Raw genomic sequence first — 23,027 nt, 5'->3', positions numbered from 1 at the left:
CTCTGGGGGAGGATCCTGTGAGTGCCAACGGAAACATTGTCTGTTCAGATGTGAAGAAATACAGCATTTGCTACTAAGGAGTGAAAATAGAATTTTCCCAAATTACACAAAAAGAAGAAATTATAAACCAAATGGCATCACTGTTGGGCTTAGCGTGATGTGGGATAGACTTACTCAAACTATCTTTGCACGCTAAATATCCTCAGCAGTGTGGCTTCTAGGATTGAGGGGTTTTTTTAGAGGATTCAGTGTTAATTTGGTGAAAGCACTTAGGCCAGTGTTTTGGGAAAAGCTGGGTTGACTGCCCTTAATAAAAATGAAAGTGTTCTTTATTGTCACCATATTACAGCAGGTGAGGACAACAAATAAGGGGAGGGATGATTCTTTCAGTTTTCCTCTCTAGAAAGAACATCCTCCTGTTTTGAAGAGGCTCTACACAAGGGGTTGCAAAGAGAACTCGGCATGTTCCACCAGTTGGCTCTGGGAGGCTTCTCCCGAGGTGCTGAGCTGTGACTGCCTTCTGTGGGGATGCTGCGGGTGACAGCTGGCATCATGCAAGGGGCGAGTGCTCTCAAACCCAGCCCTGGAGCAGCAGAGTCCTCTCCAGGTGGGGCGTTGGTGCACACCTATTCTTGGGGAATGTCATGGTTACCATTTCCCTGTGTTGCCTACACTTAGGAGATTTAGGAGATCTCCAGGAGCGTACTCACCTATGGAGAAGGATGCCAAATTAATTTGGTTTAGCCACTGTTGTTAGAAAATAACTTTTTGGCTGAAGTATTTGGAAGACTCCAAAGTATCACCGAGGGGTCACCTCTGGTAGCAAGGGGGGGGATCATTGTTTTGTTTGCTTGCAGCCCCAGGGGCTACTGTACAGGACAAGGACACAGAGCTGGCTCTGGTGGGTAATCCAGGGCCTCCCCTGGAAGCTCGGGGTTCCCTTGCCCTTGATCGCACACCTCGGGTTTCTTGGAGTGGAATCACTGAACAGGCATCTTGGGAACACACAATGGTGCTCGTGTCAAGAGAGCTTTACATGTCTGGGCTGGAGGAGCTTAAGCTTGGAGGTGCTTTTCTCTTGTGCCCAGGGCATCTCTGTGTCTGGGGAGAATGGCATTTGATTGCAAGGTCAGAAAGGTTGAGATGCAAAACCTTTGCTTTGCTTTATCCTTCCCTTTCTCTCTAGAGTGTTAAGGATCATCATTGTGGTCTGGAGCTCCTTCCCAAGGGGCAGCTCTGACCTCTGCTCTCTGTGACCAGGGACAGGACCAACGGCTGGAGCTCTGTCAGGAGGGGTTTAGGCTGGATATCAGGAAAAGGTGCTTCCCCTTTGGGTGAGGGGTGGTGGGGCACTGGACAGGCTCCCCAGGCTGCCAGAGCTCCAGGAGCGTTTGGACAACACTCACAGGGACAGGGTGGGATTGTTGCGGTGTCTGTGCAGGGCCAGGGGTTGGACTGGATGGTCCCTGTGCACCCCTCCCAGTTCAGAATATTCTGATTCTCTGTTCAAGTGCAGGATTTTAATGTAATTATCTAGGGGAGAACACACACATGCCAGTTGGCAGGCCTTAAAAAAAAAAAAAAAAAAAAAAAAAAAAAGGCAAAACCCAGCTGTTCCTGGGTATAAAACCACTATCCTGTGACCCCATCTCTCCTAAACTGTTGCGCTGTTGTTCTCCACAGATGATAAATTCCCAGGGTGGGAAGTCAGTCTTTACTCCTTTCAAATCCAGACCTCTCCAGATCTCTGCTGTTTATGCCATGAAATACTCAAGGACTCCGCACTGTAGGTCACATCAATCTGAAGCCAGTGGGTTTTTCTACCAGTGTAGTTAATCAGGAACTGGTTATTTCCCAGTCCTCTGCCTGCAAATGCATTCCATGGGCACTCAGTTGCTGTTGGACTGTTGAGGAGTGAGTAATAGCATGGGGGTTCCTGCATCATAATAACGATGAGGGGAAAATGGATGAGAGGTTCAGAGAAAGCAGGAAAATGTTGTTTTGAACACAGTGGTTCAAATCCTGGAGTGTGCTGAGTGTCCTGAGCTCACTCTGACTTTAGGAGCATTGGGGGCTCAACAAAACGCCGAGCAGCCTTTGGATTTGGGGCTTGCTAAACAATTGGAAGTTTGGTTTTATAGAAATTACCCATTTCCACATTATTTATTCTGCTGATTGGCTTCTCCGGATTGCTTTTGCTCTGGTCAAATAAGTGACAAATCTGGGAAGAGGCAAACTTGCCAAATTTAAACAGTCAGAGTTCCATAGACCAAAGCTAATATTGGCTGATGTGGGGTCGTGCTGCCGTGTGATGAATCCCCACACCAGGGCAGCCACAGGAGAGTGGGGTTTGTGTCAGTGCCACCTGGGGCACTGCTGGCAGGAGCAGACTGAGGGGGGGTCTGAACCCCCCTGGCCCCAGGGTCCTGCTAAGGAGGGAACAAATCCCCCTTGTGCCGATGGCACGGCAGGGTTTGGGTTTTGGTGGCCGCTCTCTGAGGGGGTGCTGCTGCGTGGCCTGGGGCAGCTGAGTCCTGCGGTGCTGTGGGTCAGGCTGGCCCCAATTCCAACACCAGGATAAAGGGGGTATCTCCAGAGTAATGAGAGCCCTTGGCTTCAGGCTAGAGGAGCGTTTCCTGGATTACAGAATCACTGAAGCATTTATGTTGGAAAAGCCCTCCAAGAGCATCCAGCCTAAGCTGTGCTCTCACCTCATCAACCAGCCCAGAGCACTGAGTGCCCGTCCAGTTGTTCCTTGAACACTGGGTTCCTTTGGAATTCCTGCTGTTATGTGGGAGCAGCTGCTGTACCACAGCTTGGCACTGTCCTTTGTCCCTTTTTCACCCAGTGCTCCCTCTCCACACGAGCTGTACCTTCTCTCAACCCTGCCTGAAACTGGGAAGGTTTGAGGTGAACCTCGTAAGGTCATTTATCCCTCCCTGCCACGGCAGCAGCAGCAGTGCCCATGCATTTACTGAATGCTCTGCCTGCCAGCTCTGACCGATGGTTGTTCCCTCTCGTGCATCTCGTGTGATGGAGCGTCCCCAACTTTTCCTGACATCTTGCTCAGTTGTTTTGCCGTTCTTCAGTTGTTGCAGCTGATTCCGGGCATTGTTTGCTGAGTGGAATTGGAGTTACTGTTTGTTTCTTCATCGGTGCTTTATCATGCTGCCGTTTCTGTACACTTTGTGTAACTTTTTTTTCTCACAGCTGAAGACGGATTGCACTGCACAGCCTGGGCTGGGTTGGAATGAGGGGTTTGGGGAGGGGAGGTGGTGCCTGCGAGGCCATTGATCCCATCTTTATAACTTTGCCCTTTTAGCTGGGAACAGATGATTTGCGCAGGGGTTGGAGATCTGCGCAGGCAGAATCCGAAGGACCAAACTTTACATAAACCATTTATACTAAATGTTGGGAATGCTGGCAACATAAATCACCTACAGTATCTATTACAAATTTATCACTTTATCAGTATCATCTGTGATAGGAGTGGTCCAAACAGGTGGGGAAGCGAACCATACCTCAGGAAGTTTAGCCTGCTTGGAAATTAATTATTCAGGACACACAGAGCCTGGCCCCTTCAATGTATAGTAATTCTTTCCAGCCAGCATCCAGGCCTCCAACCTCAGTGCAATAATAAATAGGAAAAGTCTCAGGTGAAGCCAGTATTTCAGAGTAATTAATCATCTTCCCCTCACGGTCCCTCCACCTCTCTCTTGGTTTTCTTTAACGAGGGAATTTCAGTAATAAATCTTTAATGATACATGTTAAGAATCCTTCATTAATTCTTGTCCACTTATTTCTCTTTTTTGGGTGCTTTTATGTTGTATGTTGAGAAGTTCAAAGGGATATACAAAAAACCCCTCCATTAAATTTGGCACAGTCTCTAAAGGGATGTTTTGGACGTCGAGTGTCGCATGTTCACTCGGTAATCGGACTTGTTGGTTAATACCAGTTGGATTGTCCAAATCCTGGATACAGGTACCGAGTTACTGCAGGATTACAAAGGAAAAGGGAGAGATGGTTTTTCTGCCGCCCGGTCCGGGGCAGCAGTGCAGCCCCTCAGTGTGGGGCTCGGTGCGTGTGCGGGGCAGGCAGAGGCCCGTGGGGCGCGGCCGGACGCGGCGCTGCCCACACAGCCCCGGCCCTGTGCGCGTGCAAAGGCCGGCAGCGAGCGGCCGTCAGCGCTATGCGATGTGACAGGGACAGCTGTGACAGATCCCTTCTGACACGCTTCCGTAGCGCTGGCCGTGGCTGCGGGTGACGGGTGTCCTTCCCTGCAGGACAGCACAACGACGCGCGGATGAACCTGGCCATCGCCCTGACCGCCGCCCGCTACGGCGCTGCCACCGCCAATTACGCCGAGGTGCGGCACCTGCTCAAGACCACGGACACAGGCAGCGGGCGGCAGCGCGTCTGCGGGGTGCACTGCAGGGACGTGCTCACGGGTGAGTGGGATGTGTGGGGTGCGCTGCAGGGACGTGCTCACGGGTGAGTGGGATGTGTGGGGTGCGCTGCAGGGACGTGCTCACGGGTGAGTGGGGTCTGTGGGGTCTGCGTGGTGCGCTGCAGGGACGTGCTCAAGGGGGAGTGGGGTCTGTGGGGTGCGCTGCAGGGATGTGCCCACAGGTGAGTGGGATGTATGGGCTGCGCTGCAGGGACGTGCTCACGGGTGAGTGGGGTCTGTGGGGTCTGCGGGGTGCGCTGCAGGGATGTGCCCACAGGTGAGTGGGATGTATGGGCTGCGCTGCAGGGATGCGCTCACAGGTGCAGCACCCTGGGATAAGGCGGGAGGGAGGAGCGGGGCCGCTGCCGTCTGCCAACAGCCCTGAACAGGCACAGGAGCCATCTTCCCGGGCCGTGCCATTAGTGTCACTCAGCTTCCACTTGTGTCACATTTCTCACTCAAACCCCAGTGTTTTGGCAGGCCAGACTGAGCTTTCCACCCCAGCCCTTCTGTCAAGCAAAGACGACATTGTAGAAGGCTGCATGCTGTACAGTAGTAATCCCATTTACCGAGTCTGTGGGCTGAGACTGAAATCTCTCTTCTTGAGAGGCAGATTTCAGCTGAGCAACTTCCACCCCGCCTGCCTCTCTTCTGCCCTTACAAACAAGCTGGAATTCCGCTCCAAAACATTTTCTCTCAAATCTGGTGTTGGGTGAACACATAGTTAATTTTTAGAACCCATCCCAGCTGTTGTGTTCAAACACGCGGGGTACACTTTACAGTAGGTTGAGTTCATAGAGAGATGAATAACAAAGAGCATCAGTGAGCAGGAAACAAATGGTGTCTGTGATTGATACTGTTTTCTTTCACAGGGAAGGAATTTGATGTCAGAGCCAAGTGTGTTATCAATGCTACGGGACCTTTCACAGACTCGGTGCGCAAAATGGATGATCAGAAAGTGCCCAACATCTGTCAGCCCAGCGCAGGCGTGCACATCGTGATGCCTGGTTATTACAGGTAAGGCAGGGGAGCCTGCTGCATGTGTAGCACCATTTGTAATCTCTGCTGCTGCTGAATCAATCAGCCGGGAGGTGCACCGGTGGCTTTACAGCAGTTCGGAGTGCACAGTTTGATTCTGATTTTCATTTGCGTTTTTTAAAGAGGATCCTGGCGCTGTGCCGGTGAGAAGACCAATTTCATCTATTCAGAACAGGCTGAAGCCGTGTAGTTTTTAGTTAGAGCTCCCCAAGGCAGGACTCCTGCTGAAGCAGAAGGCGTTTAGGCAGCGTGTCCCCAGGCTTGTGAAAGCACCTGTTTCAGTGATGCCTTTGAGCTGAGTGTGCTGCTGCTTGGTCACCCCCTCAGGAAAGCCTGTAAAACCTTCCAGAGAGGTTGCACCTCTGTACAGAATCTCCTGTCCTGTTAAATCATGGAATCACAGAGTGGTCTGGGTTGGAAGGGGCTTTAAAGATCATCTCGTTCCACCACCTGCCTTTACATATGAAACTCCCTGTGCAGTGACTCTGCCGTGATGTGGCTCTGCTCAGAGAAAACAGGAGTGCAGAAGCACAGAATAAGTGATAGGATGGGCAGTATAATCAGTAATAATAATTACTGTCACAGGCAGTAGAAGTAGCTCAGAGTAACACAACCACATTTGCTGTGGCCCCAAGCCCACCCACCCACCCGTGGGGTTTTGGTGGACAGGACGTGCCCCTCCTTGTTCCAGGAGAGGTTCCTGTGGCACTCTGCTCTCTGCAGTCTCCTGCTCCTCTCCCTGTTTGCTGTGCAAAGCCAAATCCCCTTCTCCCGAGCCAGCCTTGTCAGTTGGAACTCAAATATTACCTTTGGTTCCTGAAGTCATTAGCATCCTAATGGAAATTCCCCTTTATGGACTTAGCCCAGTTGTGTTGATACAGTGCCCTTGCAGTAATGCCTTCCACAGCCCCGCTCAGAATGGGAATTCAGCCTTCCCGTGCACCACGGGGTGTTTCTGCTGGAGCTGTCCCAACAGGACATGACCACAGGTGGTAAAATTGAGGCATTTTTGGCCTAGTGTAAAATCATCCCGCATTCTCTTCTGGTTTTTTTTTTCCTTCATTTTTCTATCTTTCTCCATAAAAAATTGAAAATGACCTGATAACTGCTTTAAAGTACTAAAAATGTGGAGAAATAGGCTGTTATCCCAGTTTCCTCATATGCCAGGAGAAGTATGTGTGTGATTAGCTTTACGGCCCTACACAAAAACATGGAAAGCTTTAAAACCTGGACTCACTTGGTAAATTCAAAGTAGAACATGGCTGGATACACTTGAGAGCTCTGATTTATTTATTCTGTAATAACCCAATAATTTTAATTGGAAATGTGGAGAATTCTTGTTCTCCATGTTCCCCGGTATGTCAGCATGTGGGCATTACTTTCCTTGGAAAATAGTATCTGCCCACACACTGCCTCCACAGCACAGCTGATAAGATAAAACTGCACTGAATTTCCTCAGAGTGGGATAGCTGAAAGCAGGGAACTGTCTGCTAAATAGAAAACACTCGTGGGATTTAATCTTGGTTGTATCAGGCCTTCCTTCTCCTGGTGCCAAGGAACACTGCTCAGCACAGGAAGGTTGGCATTTCACCGTGGCCACGTGTGCCGTGTGAGCGTGTTACAGAATTTTGGCCCACAGTCGCACAAATGATATTTTTTTTTAACATCTAGAGGGTTTTAGTTATAAATATAGTCAAGATTTTGTAAAACTAATGTTAACCTAATGCATTCGCTCCCCATGGGTTTCTTACTCATTGATGTCCTTCATTAATAGTCCCAGAATTCCTCCCCTCATTAATTAGGCTTCCTGCCTGGAATGTGTCTGTGGAGGCAAGGCTTTCTCCTCTCCCTTCTGACCAATTTCAGATGTTTTCTCTCTTTCTGGAATTTTCCTCTCTGCTCTTCATTCCACATTCCAGGTAAACTTGCCTGTTGAACCTTACTTCTTCTCTATGGAAAGTCACCTTTTATCCTTCTTTAACTGCATTTGTGGTGCTTTGGTCAAATGCTTCTTCTGCTGGAGATCTTCCATGGATCCAAGCCCTTCCATGGATCTCCCAGACCTTTTACCTCTACGTTTCTCTGTAGAGGCATTGCTTTATGCTTCATATTAGGGTTTCCAGTCCTGAATTTGCCCATTTTAGCCATCTTTAAAGAGAAATCTCACCACGGCTGGCATGGCTCATACCTCCTTCTCCCATCCATGCTGGAGTCGTAGGAATTCCTGCCTCATAAAACCGTGTTGTTTCAGAAGTATTCCTGGTGTGCAGCAGCATGACTCCAGAGGCCTCAGGAAGGCCAGTATTTGGGTGTTAAGATGCTTCTTTCTGATGCAAAACACCTTATTTTGCATTTGTTTGGGTGGCTCTTTAGTTATGTAAATAAGCTGGAACAAGCGTGGCAAAGGGCATGGAGAGAGAGCTTCCCAGGATAGCTGGTATCAGTGGTTCAGTAAATAATTGGCATATGGAAAACTGTTTCAGCTTTTCTCAGCACTTGCTGTGCAATCTAAAACACTTCAGAGGTGCTGTGGGGAAACTTAGTTGGAAGTCTTTGCTTGGTTCTGTTCCTTGTTTTTAACAGTTTTTGTGAAATCACATTAAAAAAATTTCATACTTGGAAGAGAATGTCTATAAAGTTTCTGAATTCTGACGCTGTATATTAAACCTCTGATTTCCTCTGTCTCTAAATCAACAGCTTTTTCATTTTAAAAAGTAATCATTTGTCTGAGGTGATTTACCTTTCCCAAACCTGTGTTGACTTCCCCTATTAGATTGCACCTCTCCCACCGTATGCCTAAGCTGTCTATAAATATCAGCTAAAATGGGTCTAATATACATGCTAGCTATGAAATTCTCAGCCTCTCTCCCAGCCTTGCCAGATATTGCCAACTTCCCTTCAGTAATCACTTAAGACTTCCTAAAAATGCAGTACTCAGTGATTCAGCTTGAATAGGTAAATCCCACCCAAGCAGGTCTTTGCCTTCAGACACTGCCTTAGGAGTTGTGTCCATTGAATTATTCCCCTCTAAAGTCCACAACTGCCACCGAAATCTGCACCTCCTGCCCTCCTTCCATGTGCTCCCTGTATTTCAGGAGCAGGGGCACAGCCTGGAGAGCCCTAACCTGACTGCAGGTGTTTCCACAGGGGGTAAACCTTAAATGAAAATCAGCATCAGTCCTTTAAGTAGAAATGATTGAAAAAAGGGGCCGTTCAATGTTTTCCTACATAAAAGCTGTTTACTTGGAAGTGTTTATAAAAGTCTTTTGTTTTCTGAAACACAAGCAGAGCTTTTCAATAAGCCATGAGGCAGCAGTGGGTTTGTACCTGTGGATATCTTTCTTACATTACACCAGAGAAACCTGATACATGAATTAAAATCTCCTGTCCAAAGAACTACAGTTTTTTCATCCCTGTACTGAATCATTCTGTTGCAGCACTGGCAGAAGTAATGAAAAATGCCTGAGCAGCAGCGTCTACTGAGTGTCTCTTTTGCCTCTTTTCCTCAAAGCAAAGTTCTCATTCAGGGCCACAGAGCTGGAAGCACTCAGAGCACATTCCTTGGTCCAAATCCCTCGGGAGTCTGTGGGTGTTCCTTCCTGCCAAAGTGTCAGGTGGTGACAAACTCAGGCTTAGTGTCACTGGAAGTGTATTCCTTAAATGTCCTCATTTCTCTTCTTTTCTCTCCTTTTTCTCCCAGTCACTGCCCCTCACCCCTCCTGCTCCACCTTTACTGTGGAGGCAAATTGGAGGAATCACTGGGATTTTATGTCATAAAAACATCCAGGGGCCTTGTTTCCCCAAATTCCTGGGACATCTGTTTAAAGCCATGTCTTGGCCACACATGAAATCCATTATTTCTTCATTTATTGACTGCTTTACCTGAGAACAGCTGTTGTGTGCCAGTCCTTGCCTGGCTACTGGGGTGCAGGGACAGACCCCAGGTGCTGCCCACCCTGTTCCTGTTCTGAGCCAGGTCCCTCCTCTCTTTCAGCCCTGACAACATGGGGCTGCTGGACCCTGCCACCAGCGATGGCAGAGTGATCTTCTTCCTGCCCTGGGAGAAGATGACGATCGCAGGGACCACGGACAGCCCCACGGATGTCACCTCGCACCCCATCCCCACCGAGGAGGACATCAACTTCATCCTGAGCGAAGTGCGCAACTACCTGGGCGCAGACGTGGAAGGTAACCCCGGGGGAATCCTGCCCTGGGCAGGGCTGGGGAGTCCAGGCGTCCCAGCCTGGGGAAACGCTGCTCCTGCGGTTCCTGTGTGCCTGACAGCTGTGGTTCTTGGGAAACCCGTGGGCTGAGGTGTCAGCAGGGGCTGTGCAGTGATGCTGCTCCACGTCATCGAGTCCAGCCATCAAGCCAGCACCACCACCATGGTCACCACTAACCCATCTCCCCAAGTGCCACATCCACGTGTTTTGGGCACCTCCAGGGAGGGTGACTCCACCACTGCCCTGGGCAGTCATCTTTCCTCCAGAATGAGGGCTTGGTTTATTTCAATTAATCTCTGAAAGCATTTGTACTGCTGCGTTTCTGCTGCAGCGTTAAAATAAACCTGAAAAGCACTCAGGCAGGAACATTGTAATGTCCTCAGGTTTAGGAAAACCTGCTGTCTGGAGATGGGAAATGCTGGATCCCTTGTTTCCTGAAGTGCAGAATTGATGTCTGCATGTTGTATGAAGTTCTGAAAGAGTGCCCAGGGAAGGTCCTGTTGAGTGTCTGGAGCAGCAGTTGGTGTTGGAAGTGCAGGAGAGCAGGGAGGAAGGTGGGAATGTGATCAGGACAGAGATTAGATGGGATATTGGGAAGAAATCCTTCCCTGTGAGGGTGGGCAGGCCCTGGCACAGGGTGCCCAGAGCAGCTGTGGCTGCCCCTGGATCCCTGGCAGTGTCCAAGGCCAGGCTGGACATTGGGGCTTGGAGCAGCCTGGGACAGTGGGAGGTGTCCCTGCCATGGCAGGGCTGGGATGCGATGGGATAGGATGGGCTTTAAGGTCTGTCCCAAGCCAGGCCATTCCGTGACTTCCTGCGTATTTTCCAGCAGCACACTGGGAAGTGTTCAGTCCCTGTGGCTCAGCCCAGCTGGGCCCGTGCTGGTTTTCCTGTGCAATTACTGCTTATAGATGGCTGGAGCTGAAATAACAACGGCACTGCCCATATCAACTCTCGACAGCCCTGCCTGTGCTGCCAGAGCCAGTGCCAGGGTTATCAACTTCCACAGGCTTGGACACCTTCCAGCTGCTTAATTACAGCGTCACGCGTGCTGCTTTCTGTAGTTTCATTAGTTTATAAACCTAGTACAGGATCTTGTGTCTGTGATTAACACTTCATTTTGGCAGGTTAAACACTCTGGCAGAGCACCATTGATTTCGGAAATCTATTCTGTGTTCTTTGGGGGATGTTTTTTACACCCTTTTAGTGATTTTTCAATTATCAGTTATTTGGAAGTTGTATTAAAAACATGTTCCAAAGACTTCAGTATAAAGCAAATTGGTAACTGCACTTAGGGGGAAGGCTGTGGATAAAGATGACTTGTCAAGAGGAAATCTTAAAAAAAAAAACCTACAAGCTAGAGGAAAAGCTTGGAAGTTATGAAAGGAAATGTTACACTCATGGAACAAACTTTATTTTGGTTTATAAAATGTAGTGTAAGGACTGTCCTGTAAGCACAAGCAGATAAGGAGAGGACTTGATGTTAGGGGGTGCTGGGTTTGGCAGGGTTTGGTCTTTGGGATTGGGATTTTTGTGAGCTGGTGGATGAGTTTGACAGCTGAACTCTCTTGGCTGATCCCTTCCCAGGATATCTCTGTTCTACTGGATTTTTAATGAGGATGAAAACAGACCTCTCTGTCTGACTTAGCTTTGGGCTGAAGATTATTGCTGATCCCAATTGGAGCAGTGCTGGGTTTGATTCAGCCTGGAGCAAAGGAGCTCAGGGGGGACCTTGTGGCTCTGCACAAGTCCCTGACAGGAGGGGGCAGCCGGGGGGGTCGGGCTCTGCTGGCAGGGAACAGGGACAGGAGGAGAGGGAACGGCCTCAGGCTGGGCCAGGGGAGGCTCATTGGGAAGAATTTCTCCATGGAAAGGGTGGTCAGGCTGGAGCTGCCCAGGGAGGTTTGGAGTGCCCATCCCTGGAGCTGTCCAGGGAACACCTGGATGTGGCACTCAGTGCTCTGGGCTGGTGACAAAGTGGGGATCGGTGCAGGTTGGACTCGATGGTCTGGGAGGGCTTTTCCAGCCTCAGTGATTCTGTGATTCCATAGCCCAGCCCATCCCCTGACTCTGGGGGCTCTCCCCAGCTCTGGGGTTGCTCAGGGCTGAGCTGGGTGTGGAGCAGCCCTTGGCAGTGCCTGGAGGGTGGGAGCTGGGCACCCCTGGGCTCGAGGCAGGCCCTGCCTCAGTCTGGCTCTGCACAGTGAGAAGAGGCGATGTGCTGGCAGCCTGGAGTGGCATCCGGCCCCTGGTCACCAACCCCGACTCCAAGGACACCCAGTCCATATCCCGGAACCACGTCGTGACCGTCAGCGACAGCGGCCTCATCACCATTGCAGGTACTGCAGTTCTCTCAAACCATGGCTTTGCTGGGCTTCTCCAGGGTATTTCATGCAAAAATCTTGTTCCGTGGTAATTCTTCAGCTCCTATAACCAGAAACTGCTCTGTTAGTGGCAGCAGGACTGGCTTGGAGAAAGCCTGGCATGACTCATGTGATGTATAAAATACACAGATGTGTATAGAGTATGTAACAACTTCGTGTTCTGCCTGCTTTCCCCAAATAACGAGTGAACCTGTGCTCCCCCAGGTGGGAAGTGGACAACCTACCGTGCCATGGCACGGGACACCATCGATGCAGCCATCCAGGAGCACAACCTGAAGGCAGGCTCCTGTAAAACCATGGGGCTGCAGCTGGAGGGGGCTCAGGACTGGAGCCCCACGCTCTACATCAGACTGGTGCAAGACTATGGGCTGGAAAGCGAGGTGAGTCCTGGTTTCCCATGTTGGAGGGGTTTGGCTTTCCCCTAAATCAAACACCAGCATAACTTGGACAAAGGTCTGGTGAGCCCGATCAGAGCTTGTTGTCTGGCTGGGGCAGAGATAGTTCTAACAGAAATAAATTCTAGTAATTGTTCTTCATCTTCCCCTTTTTCCTTCCTCCTAATTTTTCCTGCTTAAAAACACTCTGACTTGCTGGGATCTGTCATCCCTGGAGCCCCCCACGAGCTGTGCATCAGCTGTGATCACGGCATGGCAGGAGAGCTGGGGTGTCAGTCCCAGTGGCACAGACACAGAGGGGCAGTGCTGCTCCCACAACACAGTTTCCCCCACACTGTCACAATCCAACACCCTTGGCAGCCTGTTTGTTACTGGGGATGAGGGAATGGTCAGGGAAAGTGTGTATTTGACGTGCTTTTAAAGCAGGCTGGATTTGTTTTCCTCTCCACAGGTGGCTCAGCACCTGGCTTCCACCTATGGGGACAAGGCTTTTGAGGTGGCCAAAATAGCCCAGGTGACCGGGAAGAGGTGGCCTATTGTTGGGAAACGTCTGGTGTCTGAATTTCCTTACATTGAAGCTGAGGTATGTTGGGAGAAACTTGTCACCTTCTGTGACTGTCCTTGGGGTGAGCAGGCTCTCCAGAGCAGGTCAGTGGCTCTGTGGAACATCTCCTTGAGCCCTTTCCTGTGGAGAGGCCAAGATTTTTTTCTGTGCCTGTTTCTCTCCTTCCCCGGAGCACACTTTATGTTTATGTATCGATATATACACATATTAATATATTTATGTGTAATTAAATACTCACATAGTGTCTATTTTTTACTTCATATACAAACAAACATTCACTCCCAGGTGTACTCTGTAAAACGTTCCAAGGAAAAGGGAGCTTCCCCAGCCCTTTCCTTGGGGTCTGGGGTGCTAAGCGTGCTTTCTCCCGATTGCTGTCCCTGTCTGACCCGCGCTTCCCCTCCCCTCCGTGCCGCCCCAGGTCGTGTACGGGGTGAAGGAGTACGCGCGCACTGCCGTGGACATGATCTCCCGGCGCACCCGCCTGGCCTTCCTGAACGTGCAGGCTGCCGAGGAGGCCCTGCCCAGGATCGTGGACATCATGGCCAAGGAGCTCAACTGGTGTGAGCAGAAGAAGAAGGTACAAAGGGCCTTTTTCAGCTGAGGCTGGTGTGTTTTGCTTGAGGAGTTTCCGTGTTAACGGTTCCAAGCCGGTTGAATAGAAAACCACAAGTGATGTTTTATTCCCGGGAGAATGAGTCACTTGGTGCATTTCATGCTGAAGACTTTATCAAATAGCTGTGAAGTGAGTTGGGATTGGCTGGGGGGGGTGGAGGGAAGGGAAAGATCTGTATCCTATTGCTCCCCAGCCTTAGAAATGAAAGCAGGCTTGGCATTGCTGTCCTGTTCCTGTCAGTTGTTCTGCTTTACTGACACTTTTCAGCAGCTCTGCCTCAGCAAAGGAGGCTCCTGTAACCTGTGTCACCCCGTTCTGTCCACTGTGTCCTTTGAGGAGGGGTGAGACTGAGATTGCACCAATCTCGAGCCTCAGTGAGTGTTTAAGGTCGTTGTTGGCTCCCCTTGCCCTCAGTGGCTCCGTGCTCAGACTCGGTGTGTGACTGTGGGGCTGGGAGCAGGAGTAGGTATCCCACTGACAGGAATCCTGCTCCTGAGCTGCCACACCAGGAAGTTACCAGATGGCACTTGTCGCTGCTGTTCGGGAAAGAGGCGTGCCCAGAGGAGTGGAGACACTTGAACACTGTCCTGAGTGTGGAGGAGGAACGGCAGGAGAGGAGGGACACGGGCTCTGGGACCGCTTTTGCTCAGAAGGAAGCAGAGCCTTTGAACACTCACCCAGCACTTCCATCCCAGAGTTTTCCTTGGATTGCTCATGAAATCTTTTAGCCAGTCAGAAGTTTGGCCTGTTCTGGAAGGAGCTCACTTGAGCCCTCCTAGCCAGGGACCTGCAGTGATCCTAAAGCCTGAGCACAGGAGTGCACAAGGAAGGGGGTCCCGTCCTGTGCCAGGTGTGGGTGTGCTGCTTGGTGTGTGTATGTCGGGCACCCTCCTGCTCAGAGGAATTCGGCTGGGTTAGAGGTGCCTCACCCTTACCCCGTGAGATTTGCTCATGGAATCGTTTTCCAGGTTGAGCAACACTACACCAGTTCTCCCCTCAGAACAGCTTAGCCAGTGGGAAGCAGCCCAGGCAAGGAGTTTGGTGGTTAGGGGTGCACGGACAGGCTCAACACAGCCCGTGTGGGGAGCTGGGCACCCTTCCCACCCTCACCTGCAGGGAGGAAAATGGACAAGGAATTCCAGAGCCATCCCTGGCTCATGGGAGCTCATGAATGCCAGCGAGGCATCTCTGCATCCCCTGGGTGTCCTCTGGGCTGTGCTCTGGAACAGGACCCATCACTGTAGAGAGAACTCTGTTCTGTGGTGCTTTATGTATGCCAGGGGTTTATCACTTAGTAAAACTTGGCCAGGGAAGACCTTGCACTGAACTTTCAGGTAATAAAGTAATTTTACTACTGTCAGAAAACTAGTTTAAACCATAAAGAACCTGCCTGGTGCTGAGCTCCCTGATTTTTTTTCTGATTTTGGACAGCTGGGTGAAACATTGCACTAAGATATCAACTGAGGGAGAAATGACATATTGTAGGCCTGGCCCAAAAGGGCCATTTCTTCCTGAAAGGGACAGGCAGAGTGTGTGTGACTGAAGGTGTGGGATGGTCCTGAAAGCATTTGCACAGAAATTAGAAGTCTCTACTAGCTTGGATACCTCTTTCCAAGAGTAAAAGTGTCTTAACTTTTTGATACTTTTCAGCTGCCATCTGCTTAATTTTGGGACCTTAGAAAAATACTGGTTAAGTGGAAGAACCTAATAATAAAGTACAAATAACAAATAAATACTTGTGGAAGAACTTGCTATTGCTCAGATACCCAAGTTTTGTGTTTTCGTTGTAGGAACAGCTTGAAACCGCTAAAACATTTCTGTATTATGAAATGGGCTACAAAGTCAAAACAGATCAATTAACAGACAGGTCTGAGATCAGTCTAGTGCCTTCAGACATTGAGAGGTGAGTGAAGCAGGAGAGCTGCCTGTGTGTGCTGCTGGGGTGAGCCCAGGGCTGCCCCTGCAGCCCCCGGTGCCAGCCTTGGGTGCCAGCCCCTCTCTCGCAGGTACAAGAAGCGGTTCCGCATGTTTGACAAGGACAAGAAGGGCTTCATAACGATCCTGGATGTGCAGCGTGTGCTGGAGGTGAGGCTGCCCTGTGCTCCTGACTGCCTCTGGGAGCAGCCTGTGTGAATTGAGGGAGGCCCAGGCAGTGCTGAGCCCCCTCCTGTGCTTGTTCTGTGCAGAGCATCAGCGTGCAGATGGATGAGAACACCCTCCACGAGATCCTCAACGAGGTGGATCTCAACAAAAACGGGCAGGTGGAGCTCAACGAGTTCCTGCAGGTACGTGGTTCAGCTGCTTCCAGGAAAGGCTGTTTCCTTAAACCACAAAGGCACAGAGAGGGAATGTTTTCCCTGTGGCTTAGGGCTGAGTTGGACACCGGGGCAGGGCTGGCACAAGGAGCACACACAGCCATCCTCAAGCAGCTTGGAAGTTCAGGGATTTTTTTTCCCAGTCAGATTCAAAGTACAGGTCCAATTTACAAAGTATGCCCCAGTCCAGACCTGAATTTGGCATTTTAAGCCCAGAAATGCTGTTTAAATATATTTAAAATTATATAGGTGGAAGGTGCGTGGCACAGGTGTGCACACTGACATTATCTGCAGCTGTTCAGGGATGTTACAAAGATGATTAAACTAAGTAATATAATAATAAACTAAATAACCAAATATTTATAATAATAAATAGTAATATAAATATAATAATAATCAACTAAATAACTAAATAATAAACTGAATATTATAAAGAATGAGCTTGTAGTTAGAGGCCATCTAGGCTCTATAACCCATTTTAACTCCTGGGTTGGCTAAATTGTCCCAGTCTCTATGAAAAAAATGATATGCATCTGCTTTTCAGGGGGCTTTCAAGCAAACCCAAGGGTGTTCCCTTTGCATATGCAGTTTATCAGCTGGGTTGGTGTTTGAGGAGACTTTTTTGGGGTGGTATTTCAGAGTCTGCCATGTCTCCCCTGCCCGGTGGCAATGATGAATGCCAAACAGGAGAGAAATTAATGCTGGGGATTTTGGTCAATGTCAGCCCTTTCTTCACTGTGTCAAGTTAAACAAACAAGATCAAGGCAAAGGAAATGGTAATTGTCTCTCTGGAGATGAGCTGGGGATAAGAGCAGCATTGTTGAATCTAAATGCAGAAAATTTTCACAGGTTGTGTCCAGCATTAGGAAAAAGGAGTATTTATTTGCCTAAAATGCAGCAATTGAGCTGAGGAGCTGCAGTGAACTTGGGGGAAGGGGAAAAACCAAACCCAACAAACCGGGGGGAAGGAGAACCAGTGGCTTTGGGAGCTGATGCTGATCCACTCAAATGGGAGAGGAAATTCCAGCTGGGCTCTGGCTGCTGGAAAGGGACACCCTTGTACCTCCACTGGAAACCTTTTGTTGGGGCACCCACCCCTTTCTGCAGGGCTGAGTTAGCTGGAGTCTGGTTGGGTTGGGTACATTTTTTAAGGAGTTGAAACAACCAGTAATTGTTGTTCTGTGGGGTTTGGGGGTGTTCTGGGGTTTTTTGCTGGGCTGACCAGTCTCACCAGGGGTTGCCAGCCCTGTACAATGCAAAGGCCAGGCACTGCTCTGGAGTAGTTTCACAACTGTTTGTGCAAACCTGAGTCACCCTGTGGCTCCTGCACAACTCCCAGAGCAACCTGGGAATGGAGCAGCAGTGATGGCACTGCAGGGCTGAGCCCTCTCCTGGGCCTTCCACCTGCTCCAGGGAAGCTCTCAGTGGCACTGAAATGAACTGGGGTTGCCATGGAAGGAGCAAAATACATTAAATGTTTGTTTAATTTTTTAATGGATCTGTTAAGTCAGTGCCCAGTACTGGGGTGTTTGCTTTCTGAAAACTTTCAAGTAATTGCGTTTCAGCGCAGAGCTTGTGCAAGCCCTGGGCAAATATTTGTGGAGGTTTGTGTTCGAAAATAGAGCAGGTTGTACCTGGGGGCTGCCTGGCTCTCTGGGTGGGAGCAGGGCAGGGCTGGCCTCGGCCACCTGCACGGTGCTGGGGGAGCTGCAGTGACGGGCTGACGGTGAGTGGCCCTGGCAGCCCCTGGTGCTCGCCGGTGCCCACGGAGCGATGGGGCAAGCAGGGCTGCCCGAGGCTGGCACTGAGCCCAGGGACACAGGAGCTGCCCGAGGCGGGGCTGGATTCCTGGAGAGTCAGCTGCTGGCAGTGATGCTCGAGGAAGGAGAGGGAGCCTTGGGAACTGGTGTTGGGATGTAAAGGCAACCCCCCACGTTAAATCAGGAGGAATCATGGAATGCCGGAATGGTTTGAGTGGGAAGGGACCTTAAAGCCCATCCCATTGCACTAAACCACATTGCCCCGAGCCCTGGCAGGCTGGGGGCCCAGGAGGGTGACTGGGCAGGAGAGCAGTGCCTCTGCTCCAGGGAGATCCCTGTCTGTGTGCAGGGATTGCTCTGGAATTGGGAGGGGGGTCAGGGAGAAGGCCACACTACGTTTGCACAGGTGCAGCTGCAGGTGTAATGAGCAGATTTTCCTATGGAGGGGAAGGAATCTGAAGGATTCCTGCAGTCAATGGGAGTAAGAAATTGCATTTGGCAAGTGCCAATTGCTTCCCCAGTGCTCTCTGCAGAGCTGGCTGCAGGTAATTTCAGCTCTAATGCTGGCTTTATCCATGGGATAAAAAAGAATTAACTGAAATCTTAGCACTAGTGTGCTTTCATTGGGAGAGAGCAGAGTCCAGGTTCCAGGACTTAAAGGCAAATTAGTTTTAAAAGTCTATAAAGGAATTTGGATTTGAAAGAATTGTGGAAGTCAAGTACAATGTCTCTCCAGAGAAAGGCATGTGGGTGGAAAAGGGCAGGTCTGGGATCAATGGTGGATCAGGAATCATGGAATCCCAGCATGATGTGGGTTGGGAGGGACCCCAAAAGCTCATCTTTAAGCCAGGGGCAGGGACACCTTCCACTAGATCAGGTTGTGCCAACCTGACCTTGGAAACTTCCAGGGATCCAGGGGCAGCCACAGCTTCTCTGGGCACCCTGTGCCAGGGCCTGCCCACCTTCCCAGCCAAGAATTTCTTCCTAAATGGAAAAAAATCCTGAATGGTGCTCTTCTGTGAGCTGCATCCTTCAGATACTCCAAATCTGTGCAGCTGCTGGCTTATCCCACACTCTGAAATTCATGGAAAAAACCCCCTTGGTGATGGCAGGCTGCACTGGTGTTGTCTGCACTGCTTCCCAGTGGATCATGGTTGGTACTTCCACTCTTGCTGCCACCCATGCCTGTCCAAAGCAGTCTCTGATATTCCTGGGAAGTGCCAATGGGCCTGGAGTGAGGCTCTGCAGCCGCAGTTTGGGTTTGCCCTGGAGAATCCAGGTGTGTGGGTTCATTAATGGGGCTCTGGGCCCAAGCAGCGACCGCTGGCAGCCCGGGGCCCGTGAGTGACGCTGTCCCTCGTGTCCCTCATGTCCCTCGTGTCCCTCGTGCCCCCAGCTGATGAGTGCCATCCAGAAGGGCCGCGTGTCGGGCAGCAGGCTGGCCGTGCTGATGAAGAGCGCCGAGGAGAACCTGCGGCGCCGCGAGGCCATCCCGGTGGATCGGAGCGGAGGGGGGCTCTGAGCTCACACCACGGGGCTGCCAGAACATTCCAGGGCTTCTGATCCTCCTGGCCCAGCCCGGGGCACGGCACCTGGCCCTCGCTGCAGCTCCCACAAAAGACATTGGTGCGTTTGTGTTGTCATTAATGATTTCCTTACTACTCTGGTACGTGGCCTTGGGGTGGGGGTCCTGCAGTCCCAGGGTGTCCTCGCAAGAGTTCAGGAATGCAGGCTGGGAGGATTTGGGTGCACACTCAGGCACGTCCTGCCTTGGCCATTAATGTTTGCATCACCTTTACCTTTAGAGCACACGATGCTCAAAGTGAATCCTGCCCTTAAACACGTTGAGTTCTGCAAATATAAAATCTCAAAGCTGCTTCTGCCTCTTCAGCAAGGAGCAAGAGAGGGAAAGCTGGTGTTCTGGAGTGGAGATACCATCCCCGAGGAACAAACCTGGCACTTCCTGGGGGGGTGGTGGTGGAGACCTGTCCTGAGCCTTCTGTGGGTGATAGGTTTGCCCTGTTATTCCAGTGGTGCCAGTACTTGGCCACTCGAAAATTCCAGCTGGAAAACAAGACACTTGGATTAATCACCCGAGGAATAATGTAGCTGAAAGCTGGGAGCAGCTTCCCTTCTCTGCTGTTAACACAAATAAACTGCCTCTAATAAATGGCATTGTCTGCAGGTGGTGCTTTGTGCTGTGAAATAAAGGCAAAAGGTGTTTGTGCTGAAAAGTGCTTCAAGTTTGGGGCAAACGCTGATGCTGTGTAGGATGGGGCAGGTTTTGGTAGCACAACAGTCTTAAATGTTAATTTTAAAATGCTCAAACACAGTGGAAAAAATGAAGCATGTCTTGCATCCTACTAACTTTTCTAGGAAAAAAGGGCTGTTTTTCAGCAGGTTAAATGGAAAAACCAAAGCATGGAGCCCTCACTGGAGCTGTTTCCAGCGCTGCTGTACCTGCCTGTTGTCCTCCTGCTGCTGGATTGGGCTGAGATCAGGTGGGAGATTTCTGCCTGATGTAGAACAAGGCAGGGAAAACCTGGTTTACTGCTGGATTTGGCATCTGCTGTATTCCCTGAGCAGAGCAATTTCCACCTCACACCAAGCTTCATTTCCCAGGGGTCAGAATTTCTGCTGAAGTAAAATTTCATGTATTTAACTGGTATCACCACGTTCACTGATGGAAAATTAACGGGGCAGGAGGGAACAGCAAGGATTCCTTGGATATTTTAACAGGGAAAATGGTTCCAGGTACAAATGGAGATGCTGAGGAGTGGTGGGATGTAGCACAGTGAGTGCAGATGTTGTGTTTGGCTGGAGAAGCAGAGCCCTTGAAAAAAAAATTAAACATTCAGGTGTTGAAAAATAGTAGATACAAAAGAAAAAGAAAAGGGCAAGACTCACCTAAAATGAGTTCCTAACGTGGTTCAGATGGTTTTTGCATGTTCAGCTCGTTTTTTGATGCAGATTTTGCTCAGGTTCTGCTTTGTGCTTGGAGCAGGGGCTGAGGGAGGGGGAGTTGGCAGATCTGACACCACAAGGATGTTTTAATGAACAAAGGGGTTTGTTCCTGTGCTCCTGGAGACTTTCCCTTTTGAGCTGTGTTCCAGAATGTTCAGGTGAAGGATGGAATGTCTGTGTTTCCAAACCCACAGTAACAGACTTCACATACCCTGCAGAGTAGAGGGAAATGAATGTAAAACACGCAGTAATTTTGGCTCAGTGAGCAAGGGAAGGGGTTCAGGATTCCACTATTAATGAAAGTTTAAGGGGAGAAAAAACAAAGCAAAAGTCATGAGACCTTTTCCAGGCCATGTGAAGAAAAAATATTTCCAATATTGGACAGGTTTTTTGTAAGGGAAAAATATTTTCAGTATTGAACAGCTTTTGTATAGTTTAAAGGGAAATTCTCCTCCACTCCTCTCTAACTGGCATTGTTCAATTAAAAGCAGGATTTCGTGCTGTACCCAAAGTATACTCTTTGTTCTTTTGTTTTGCTAATCTTGCATCTGGAATGTGACTTTGGGGTTCTCCTGGCTGTGTGTGTCCCTGGACATGGATTTGCTTTGTGTCTCAGGCACTTTATGTTGCCTCCTGCTCCCCTGCACGGCACAGCCAGGCCTGCAGTGACAGGGACAATTGCATGTGTTCCCCCAGCAGCTGAATCTGTACATGGAAAGCTCCCAAGTGTTTATTTGTCCCCTCATTCTGTCTGCAGGAATGTTCGCTTTGTTGTTTGGGGGTTTTTATGTGAATGTGCTGTGGGAAGAGTTGTACGATGTCACTGCCTTGTTGTGCTGATCTGGGATGGAACAGCAGGAATGGGATTCTTTTTTGTTTTTTCTTTTTTTGTTTTTGTTTTTGTGAGGTGAAAGATTTCTGGACTTTCTGTGGGTGTTTTGTGTTTTAAATAACCTGCCCATGTGGGGGGGATCCATGCAGTGTCTGGGTGTGTGTAAATATGTGTATAGATGCACTGCGGGTTTACACGTGGCACTTGGGTCTGTTGTCAGGTTCCTGTTGCAGCCTGGGCTGTTCAATGCTGTGTTTGAGGCTGGGTTGTCATTTTTATAACTGTCTTGGTGTTTTCCTGCCATTATTTATTACCTTTGATATCTGGAATGAGCCGCATGCGTTTATTGAGCAATAAGAGGATGTATTTAATGTGCCTTGTTTTTAACTGAGTAAGGACTGAAAGCATGAATCAATAAAACTGGTTAAAAACGCTCCTTTCGCTGGCAGTTTGTTGTGGCAGGTGCAGAAAGAACTCGGAGTCGCCCTGAAGAAGTTTCTTTGGGAAGGAGGAACGTGGGGATGGATGTGTTTGGTAAACAGAACCCAGGTTTTTCCGCGCTTTCCCATCCTAGCTCAGAATTCAGTGCTCCGTAGTTTAACAGCGAAAGTGAGGAGTCGGTGCAGCCCTTGGCTCTCCCGGGAGGTGACGGGGCGAGGAATCCTGCACTGCCCTCTCGGGCTGGAGTGGCAGCAGGTACCTGGATTCTGGGGGGGATGTGCCGGCCAGGAGCAGTCCCACGCACTGATGAGTTTGATCCTGACTCAAATCAATACCAGTGAACGGGAGAGATTTCCTAATCCATTTGGATCGTGTTCCATGTCAGGTGAGCCCGGGTTGCCACATGTTGATGAATGTTCCAACAGAACAGATCCATTTTCCCTGTCAGGGAATCAGCAGCGCCGTTACCAGTGTGAGCACAATCTTTATAATCTCCAGATTATTTCATGGGTTTAATTTAAGCTTGTAACAGGGATATGGCACAGCTGCCACGGAGCTGTGCTGATGCAGGCGCTGTGTACAAGCAGCTCCCTCCACGTGGGAATGAACCAGACAGGAGGGGAACTACAGAGATTATGGATTTTCCCCTAATCCATGGTGTGTAAGTGATAAGACAAGGAATGTTGCTGTGCTCATCTTTATCCCAAATACTTTCAGCACTGGAATTGCCTCATGTCACACTCCTGGCTTTGCTGCTGGAGGGTACAAGAGTTTTGGGGCTGGTCCCTTCCTCTGGCGTCTCCCCAGAATGGTCAGAAATTCAGGTCTACTGCACCTGGTGTGGCTGTTGCAGCCTGGTTAGAAATATGGTGGGCAATATCAAAGCAGCATTAATATTTCAGCGTCGGGGCCCGAGCTGGGTGTTCCGCGTGTCACATGGGAGCTGGTGGCAGCTGTTGGGGACAGGGCCCTCCGTGGGGACGTGCCCGTGCTGCTCGGACAGCTCCGTGCCCCTGCATGAGCCGTGTCCCCGCCTCGGGGTGGGAG

The 23,027-nt window shown here is 49.9% G+C and overlaps 1 protein-coding gene across 2 annotated transcripts in view; it reads left to right on the top strand.

The window, feature by feature from the left end:
• The window catches only part of GPD2 (glycerol-3-phosphate dehydrogenase 2), a 51,063-nt gene extending 29,088 nt beyond the window's left edge, over positions 1 to 21,975 (top strand). For both annotated transcript variants that reach the window (XM_039555111.1, XM_039555112.1), the window contains exons 7-17: positions 4,284 to 4,448; positions 5,320 to 5,464; positions 9,480 to 9,673; positions 11,913 to 12,047; positions 12,297 to 12,472; positions 12,939 to 13,070; positions 13,474 to 13,632; positions 15,459 to 15,571; positions 15,675 to 15,753; positions 15,855 to 15,953; positions 19,140 to 21,975. In XM_039555111.1, the coding sequence (XP_039411045.1) occupies positions 4,284 to 4,448; positions 5,320 to 5,464; positions 9,480 to 9,673; positions 11,913 to 12,047; positions 12,297 to 12,472; positions 12,939 to 13,070; positions 13,474 to 13,632; positions 15,459 to 15,571; positions 15,675 to 15,753; positions 15,855 to 15,953; positions 19,140 to 19,265 (1,523 nt within the window). In that variant the 3' untranslated portion in view covers positions 19,266 to 21,975. The remainder of the gene's footprint in view (positions 1 to 4,283; positions 4,449 to 5,319; positions 5,465 to 9,479; positions 9,674 to 11,912; positions 12,048 to 12,296; positions 12,473 to 12,938; positions 13,071 to 13,473; positions 13,633 to 15,458; positions 15,572 to 15,674; positions 15,754 to 15,854; positions 15,954 to 19,139) is intronic.
• The last annotated feature ends 1,052 nt before the right edge of the window (positions 21,976 to 23,027 follow it).

This window comes from Corvus cornix, chromosome 7 (assembly GCF_000738735.6).
Source record: "Corvus cornix cornix isolate S_Up_H32 chromosome 7, ASM73873v5, whole genome shotgun sequence".
In the NCBI taxonomy this organism is placed as follows: Eukaryota; Metazoa; Chordata; class Aves; order Passeriformes; family Corvidae; genus Corvus; species Corvus cornix.
The sequence above is the reverse complement of the archived record's forward strand: the minus strand, read 5'-3'. Positions and strand labels throughout refer to the sequence as shown.